The sequence below is a fragment of the Myxine glutinosa genome, chromosome 11 (genome assembly GCF_964187855.1).
Source record: "Myxine glutinosa chromosome 11, kmMyxGlut1.1, whole genome shotgun sequence".
NCBI classification, from domain to species: Eukaryota; Metazoa; Chordata; class Myxini; order Myxiniformes; family Myxinidae; genus Myxine; species Myxine glutinosa.
The window spans coordinates 87,059,524-87,068,397 of NC_136271.1; the positions used below are offsets into that span (position 1 = coordinate 87,059,524).

The window sequence follows — 8,874 nt, forward strand, 5'->3', positions numbered from 1 at the left end:
ACATGTGGTGTGGTGGTACATGGTCCACACATGTGGTGTGGTGGTACATGGTCTACACATGTGGTGTGGTGGTACATGGTCTACACATGTGGTGTGGTGGTACATGGTCTACACATGTGGTGTGGTGATACATGGTCTACACATGTGGTGTGGTGGTACATGGTCTACACATGTGGTGTGGTGGTACATGGTCTACATATGTGGTGTGGTGATACAAGGTCTACACATGTGGTGGTACATGGTCTACACATGTGGTGGTAACAACACAACGATTCCACTGAACGTCCAAACGGAACGAATCTTCCCGCAAGGAAACTCGCCGCCGCGACGTGACGTCATGAATACCCTAATCAATGGTCAGATTCATCAATGAGAAACAAATGCGTCATATAGGGAAAGCAAGATGTTAATTAGTGGAAGTTTAAATAACATCCCGATCCCGATTCGTGCTCCAAGTCTGTTATCGTTTGTTAACGATTATCGTAATGAACGAAACGCGGATTTTGCACCACGGATTGAGTTTTCATTGTGACGTATACAATTATTCCATGATATCAATGATCCCATGATATCAATGATTCCCTTCCCCACTCATGAATTGCATAATTACCTTCGATTTGAACAATTGTTTCAAAAAAGGAAAATAAAAATGAACGTCTTTCCGTTTGAGTTATTTTCTGAACCTGATACAGAAAAGAAAACCAAACAAAGCGCAAGAACAACAAACACGAAGGTAACAGAAATACATTTATTTTCATGTAATATGTGTTACATTACATTTTATAAACTGTGCAATTTATTGACGTTGATTTCTGGTACAATTGGTAAAACGTGCGGAACAGACTTGAATTCAAGTAATAAATTAAATATATTACATTTGCAACCAACGAAAGAATGAATGAATTATAAAACTTTCATGTCCCATGTGACAAACGACAAAGTGCAACAACAATTGAAGATGAATCCACAACGTCTCAGCGCACTTGTCCGACCGAAGCCGCCTCGTCGTGTATTGTGGTGGTGTGTGCGCACCTCGAGTTTGTGGTGATGTGCGTGCCTCGAGTTTGTGGTGGTGTGTCCGTGCCTCGACTTTGTTGTGGTGGTGTGCGCACGTTCCTCGTCTTGTGGTGTGGTGGTGTGCGCACGTTCCTCGTCCTGTGTTGTGGTGGTGTGCGCGTGCCTCGTCCTGTGTTGTGGTGGTGTGCGCCTGCCTCGTCCTGTGTTGTGGTGGTGTGCGCGTGCCTCGTCCTGTGTTGTGGTGGTGTGCGCGTGCCTCGTCGTGTGTTGTGGTGGTGTGCGCGTGCCTCGTCCTGTGTTGCGGTGGTGTGCGCGCGTGCCTCGTCCTGTGTTGTGGTGGTGTACGCGCATTCCTAGTCCTGTGTTATGGTGGTGTACGCGCGTTCCTAGTCCTGTGTTGTGGTGGTGTGCGCATGCCTCGTCGTGTGTTGTGGTGGTGTGCGCCTGCCTCGTCCTGTGTTGCGGTGGTGTGCGCGCGTGCCTCGTCCTGTGTTGTGGTGGTGTACGCGCATTCCTAGTCCTGTGTTATGGTGGTGTACGCGCGTTCCTAGTCCTGTGTTGTGGTGGTGTGCGCATGCCTCGTCGTGTGTTGTGGTGGTGTGCGCCTGCCTCGTCCTGTGTTGTGGTGGTGTGCGCGTGCCTCGTCCTGTGTTGTGGTGGTGTGCGCGTGCCTCGTCGTGTGTTGTGGTGGTGTGCGCGTTCCTCGTCGTGTGTTGTGGTGGTACACGCGTGCCTCGGCGTGTGTTGTGGTGGTGTGCGCGCATGTCTCATCTTGTGTTGTGGTGGTGTGCGCGTGCCTCGTCGTGTGTTGTGGTGGTGTGCGCGTTCCTAGTCCTGTGTTGTGGTGGTGTGCGCGTACCTCGTCGTGTGTTGTGGTGGTGTGCGCGCGTGCCTCGTCGTGTGCTGTGGTGGTGTGTGCGCGTACCTCGTCGTGTGTTGTGGTGGTGTGCGCGCGTGCCTCGTCGTGTGTTGTGGTGGTGTGTGCGCGTACCTCGTCGTGTGTTGTGGTGGTGTGCGCGCGTGCCTCGTCGTGTGTTGTAGGTGTGCACACGTGCCTCGTCATGTGTTGTGGTGGTGTGGGCGCGTTCCTCATATGTTGTGGTAGTGTGCGCGCGTGCCTCGTCATGTGTTGTGATGGTGAGCGCGCCTCGTCAACCTACCGAAGGGTCGTTTAGCACAAAGACCCATCAAAATATTCTCCGAACAAGATACTAACAAACAGAGCAACAACAGCCAACGTTCATTATTTCATTTATCATTTCAATATAGGCTTAAGAATGATGAAAATGGAGGTCGAACTCTTCGCACACCTTCTTGACTGGTCGATAAATATTGCGTTTTAAACAACGCAACCCCTGACTATATTGTGGATATATTGTGTGTGTGTGTATATATATATATATATATATATATATATATATATATATATATATATATATATATATATATATATATATATATATATACACACACACACACACACACACACACACACACACACACACACACACACACACACACACACACACACATATATATATACACACACACACACACACACACACACACACACACACACATCAGGGTGTCAGTTTATAGTTGGGTCCAGATTCTTCCGACAAACACTCTCTGGAAGTATAACCTACAGGTATATATGCAAACCTGGCGCTGAGTGCTGCCGTGGTATTATGCCGTCCCTCCATCCCTCCCACCGTGTTTTTCGTAGAGTAGGCGAGTTATCGCCGGTATGCTGTCCAAATTAAATATTTCTGTCACTTCCAGTCTAAAAATCAGGCCTGGCGAGTTCGTGAATCGTGGGACATCGACATTCCCAGCGACTCCACAAAAATGCCGTTAAAATGTTGTAGATTATACAATATATAATATATGTTTATGTATTATATATAATTATACAAGTCTGGAAAAATTCGTTCTTATTAATTACATTTTGAAAAATAATAAACGTTGGCTTTTGTTGAACTAGCTGGAGCAGTAATCCGTTCTAGAAGTTTCTGAACGACCTCCCAAGTAAGAAAGGAATTAAAAATTTTGTACAACCTGTAATAATCAATTCAAATCACAAAAGGTACATTTTTGGGATTATTAAGACATTACATCATTAATTTACAGTAAGTATCTTTCCGATGGTGAAATTCTTCTTCTTCTAAACTGCACATTCAAATCAGCTGGAAAAAACGGTATTTAAATAAGATGCTGCCAGACGTCGAGAATGAGCAGGGCCGCCTGTTTTGGTGGCATCACCTGAACCAATCCTCAAACAGGTAACCTGGGCTCGTACAGATGGCGGAAAGTGTCCTCCGAGACGCTGCGCTTCCGACACTTGTTGTCCGTCCGCAGAGCGCTTCGAGATGAATTCAGTTGTAAACAATAGACAATTAATATTTTCCCCTTATAATTCATTCACTCGGTTCCCGCTGGAATGTAGATTCGCCATAAATATTCATTTCCTGGTGGAAAAGGAGTTTTTGCTTCGAGGCAAAAAAAACCCCCAAAAACGGAGGAAAAGAAGTCAAATGAATACGGTTGTTGAGGAGCACGAGGAGCTCAAGATGAATTCATGATGGGCCTGGAGTACACACCTTGGTAATAGGACGCGTCGCTCGTCATCGGCAAGGTATCCATGGCTACCTTCGGTACCAACGAGGGCATGCTGAGCGCACCTGACACGGACGACTCGAAGCCGGGATATTGCATCACCTGCTCGTACGCTTTGAAGTCCAGTTTGTGCGGCTGTTGCTGCATCAGTTGCTGCTGTTGTCCGCCGGACATGAGGCTGGTGATGGAGAAGGGATGGCTGAAGTAATTGGGGTCCACCTTGAGGTGTCCGTGAGAGTCGCCCAGAGACAGGTGTTGCAGCACGTCGTCGTCGTTCCCATGCACCTCGGCGCTCATCATGGTCCGAGCGGGAGACGCCGCGCGATGCTCGGACCTCAAGGGGCTGAGACGCGTCCGCCCAGGGGGCTTCATGTCCCCCATGGGGGAGTTCCGCTCCACCAAAGAGGGCGAAGCCCCCACGGTCGCCACCTCGGGTCCCGTCGCCGTCGCGCAACCCGTCGCTCCGCCCGCGTCCTGCTGACCCCGCGCCGCCTCCTGCGCCTGCAACTTCTGCGCGATCTTCTTCTCGCACTTGAAGCGCTTCTGGCGTCGCAGGTAGCAGCCGTTCTCGAACATGTTTCCCGATTCGGGATGCAGGGCCCAGAAAGATCCCTTCCCTGGCTTGTCCGGAGAACGCGGAACCTTGACGAAGCAATCGTTGAACGAAAGCGAATGTCGGATCGAGTTCTGCCAGCGCTGCTGGTTCTGCCGGTAGAAGGGGAACAGGTCCATGATCCACTGGTAGATCTCGTTGAGCGTCATCATCTTGTTGGGAGATTGCTGAATGGCCATCGTGATCAGGGAGATGTACGAATACGGTGGTTTGGCGTGAGTGTAGTTCCGTCTGTACGCCTTGGGGTCTCTGGGCGCGCGCGCGCAAAGACCCCCCTGGCCGTACCCGCCCAGAGGACTGACGGACGGAGCGACCCCGCCGTAAGCGCCCAAGGTGTGCATGGCCCCGTTTTGCGCGGCCGCCATGGAGCTCAAACCGGGACTGACGGCGCCTCCCATGGGACCGAGTCCGCCTCCCATGGGGGAAATCCCCGAGCCCAGGGGAACCGAAGCAGCCGCGGCCATCGCCCCCATCGGTGCCCCCATCGGTGCCCCCATCGGTGCCCCTCCGGCGTACGAGGACATGGACATCGGGGGCAAAGAGCTGGAGGTACCGATGTAAGTGTTCATGACGGCCATTCCGCCCATACCGGGATTCATGGATGATGTGGTCGAATAGGCCTTGGGAGGAGCGAGGATCGCATGGCAAAAACACACAATAGGTATCCATTAAATTAACGATCGCCAAGTTTGGTGGTAAAAACAGGTGAAACAGGTGAGGAATAAAGTTTCAAAGTGATGCAACAATAATTTAAAAATTCAAAGCAAATGTTCATTAATTGTAGAAAAAAACATCTACAAAGTTTAATTAATATAAAAGCTGAAAAATATAAATATTTCGAAAAAATATAAACCCAAAAAATAACAACGAATGTGTGTGTTTGTGTGTGTGTGTGTGTGTGTGTGTGTGTGTGTGTGTGTGTGTGTGTATATGTGTGTGTGTATATGTGTGTGTGTGTGTATGTATATATACATAGTATATGTGTATGTGTATGTTTGTGTATAGGTGGTATAGGTGTGGGTATGTGCACGCGTGTATATGTGTGTATGTTTGTGTATAGGTGGTATATGTGTTTGTATGTGTGTATGTTTGGGCGTGTTTGCCTGTGTGTGTGTGTGTATGTGTGTGTGTACGGGTGTGTATATGTGTGTGTATGTTTGTGTATAGGTGGTATATGTGTGTATGTGTGTGTTTGCCTGTGTGTGTGGGTGTGTGTGCTTGTGCGTGTGTGTATGTTTGTGTAACGGTGTGTATATGTGTGTGCAGGTGTGTGTAAGTCTGTATGCATGGCTGTGTGCGTGCGTGGGGGTGTGTATTTGTGTGTTTGCTTGTGCGCGTGTGTATGTGTGTGCGTATGGGTGTGTATATGTGTGTGTATGTGTATGTTTATGTGTAGGTAGTGTATGTGTGTATGTATGGGTGTGTTTGCCTGTGTGTGGGAGTGTGTGTGCTTGTGCGCGTGTGTATGTGTGTGCGTATGGGTGTGTTTGCTTGTATGTGTGTCTTGGTGTGTGCCATCACGGTGGAGCATTGCGAGGTGCGATGTTGCGCGCCAGGTGTACATACCTCGTTGGGATCCCCGTAGTAGCTGTTCCAATCGATCTCGTGAGCCTCCATTTTGATCGAATTATAAATCGCCGAAGACGTGAGCATGCCTCGTGACCGCCTCGCGAGAAGAAAGCCCGAGCCCACTCGCGGTCTGCACTGCCGAAGGTCGTGCCCCCCCCCGCAATGACCGCAGCGCTTAAATAGGATCTCGCCAAGTCGGGAAAAGGCAGGAGGAGGGATGGAGGACGAAGAGGAGGGGGAATGAAGAGCAATGCGAGGGATATATATATATATATGTTCTATGTGTATACGCACTCGGAGCACTCCTATGCCGAGTGGAGGTCGCGAGGCCGCACGGTGCGCCATCTCCCTTATAAGTCCCTTACCGGTGAGACGGCTCCTCCCACGACACACCCACCTGGCATGGCGCCCGTCGCGCTAATCCGCTTCGGCCCCGTCCGTACTCGTGCATAATGCAAGCCTCGGCCTGCCCAGGTCCAGTGCAGCAAACTGGCCATGTAATCGCCCGGTGACACACTCAATCATGTTACCTGTGCAGCACCAGAACCACGTCTGTGCAGCAAGCGGGCCATGTGATCGCCCGGTGAGACAAGATTCATGTTACAGGTGCAGCACCAGATCCACATCCAGTGCAGCAAGGGGGCCATGTGATTGCCCGGTGAGCCAATCATGTTACCTGTGCAGCACCAGAACCACGTCCTGTGCAGCAAACTAGCCATGTAATCGCCCGGTCAGACACGTATTCATGTAACATGTGCAGCACCATATCCACGTCCTGTGCAGCAAGCGGGCCATGTGTTCGCCCGGTGAGACACTATTCATGTTACATGTGCAGCACCAGATCCACATCCAGTGCAGCAAGGGGGCCATGTGATCGCCCGGTGAGCCAATCATGTTACAAGTGCAGCATCAGACCAAATCGCCGTGCAGCAATCAGGCCATGTGATTTCTAGGTGAGATATACACGAGATCCACGTCCAATGCAGCAAGCTGGCCATGTGATCACCCAGTGAGATGAGACACAAATCATGTTACTTGTGCAGCACCAGCTCCACACCCAGTGTAGCAAGCGGGCAACATGATCACCCGGTGAGACAATCCTGATACATGTTCAGCACCAGATCCACGTCAAGTGCAGCAGGCGGTCCATGTGATCACCCGGTGAGACAATCTTATTACATGTGCAGCACCATTCCACGTTGCGCAGCAAGCGGGCCATGTGATCACCGGGAAAGACAATCATGATACAAGTGCAGTGCCGGCTCCACATCCAGTGCAGCAAGCGGACCATGTGATCACCCGGTGAGACAATCCTGATACATGTTCAGCACCAGATCCACGTCAAGTGCAGCAGGCGGTCCATGTGATCACCCGGTGAGACAATCTTATTACATGTGCAGCACCATTCCACGGTGCGCAGCAAGCGGGCCATGTGATCACCGGGAAAGACAATCATGATACAAGTGCAGTGCCGGCTCCACATCCAGTGCAGCAAGCGGACCATGTGATCACCCGGTGAGACAATCATAATACATGTGCTGTGCCGGCTCCACATCCTGTGCAGCAAGCTATCCTGGTGAGACAATCATTTTACATGTGCAGCACCATATCCACGTCCAGTGCAGCAAGCGGTCTATGTAATCGCCCGGCGAGAGACGAATTCATGTTACTTGTGCAGCACCAGATCCACGTCGAGTGCTGCAAAGGGGCCATGTGATCGCCCGGTGAGACACGTATTCATGTTACATGTGTAGAACCAGTTCCATGTCCAGTGCAGCAAACTGGTCATGTGATCGCCCGGTAAGACAATCATGCTACATGTGTAGGACCGGATTCACGTCCTGTGCAGCAAGCGGGGCATGTGATCACCCAGTGAGACAATCATTTTACATGTGCAGCACCATATCCACGTCAAGCGCAGCAAGCGGGCCATGTGATCACTGGGAAAGACAATCATGATACATGTGCAGTGCTGGCTCCACATCCAGTGCAGCAAGCTAGCATGGTGAGACAATCATTTTACACGTGCAGCACCAGATCCACGTCTTGTGCAGCAAGCGGGCCATGTGTTTGCCCAGTGAGACAATCATTTTACATGTGCAGCACCAGAACCACGTCCTGTGCAGCAAACGGGCCATGTGGTCGCCTGGTGAGACAATCATGATACAAGTGCAGTGCCGGCTCCACATCCAGTGCAGCAAGCTGGCCTGGTGAGACAATCATTTTACATGTGCAGCACCAGATCCACGTTCAGTGCAGCAAGCGGGCCATGTGATCGCCCGGTGAGACAATCATGATACATGTGCAGTGCCGGCTCCACATGCAGTGCAACAAGCAGGACTGGGGAGACAATCATGATACATGTGCAGTGCTGGCTGCACATCCAGTGCAGCAAACTAGCCTGGTGAGACAATCATTTTACCTGTGCAGCACCAGATCCACGTTCTGTGCAGCAAGCGGGCCATGTGATCGCCCGGTGAGACAATCATGATACAAGTGCAGTGCCAGCTCCACATCCCGTGTAGCAAGCTGGCCTGGTGAGACAATCATTTTACATGTGCAGCACCAGATCCACGTTCTGTGCAGCAAGCGGGCCATGTGATCGCCCGGTGAGACAATCATGATACAAGTGCAGTGCCGGCTCCACATCCAGTGCAGCAAGCTGGTCTGGTGAGACAATCATTTTACATGTGCAGCACCAGATCCACGTTCAGTGCAGCAAGCGGGCCATGTGATCGCCCGGTGAGACAATCATGATACTTGTGCAGTGCTGGTTGCACATCCAGTGCATCAAGCTAGCCTGGTGAGACAATCATGATACTAGTGCAGTTCCGGCTCCACATGCAGTGCAGCAAGCTAGCCTGGTGAGACAATCATTTTACCTGTGCAGCACCAGATCCACGTTCAGTGCAGCAAACGGGCCATGTGATCGCCCGGTGAGACAATCATGATACATGTGCAGGAAGCGGGCCATGTGATCGCCCGGTGAGACAAACATGATACATGTACAGTGCCGGCTCCACATCCAGTGCAGCAAGCTAGCCCGGTGAGACAATCAT

General features: G+C 50.8%; 1 protein-coding gene across 1 annotated transcript; it reads right to left on the reverse strand.

Annotated features, from left to right (window-relative positions):
• Window positions 1–734: 734 nt before the first annotated feature.
• LOC137437118 (hepatocyte nuclear factor 3-beta-like) lies at window positions 735–6,115 on the reverse strand. Its single transcript, XM_068131514.2, has 2 exons — window positions 5,813–6,115; window positions 735–4,866 (listed from the first exon to the last, which is right to left on the reverse strand). The coding sequence occupies exons 1-2, from the start codon at window positions 5,897–5,899 to the stop codon at window positions 3,583–3,585; spliced, it is 1,371 nt and encodes a 456-aa protein (XP_067987615.1). The 5' UTR covers window positions 5,900–6,115; the 3' UTR covers window positions 735–3,582.
• Window positions 6,116–8,874: the final 2,759 nt, after the last annotated feature.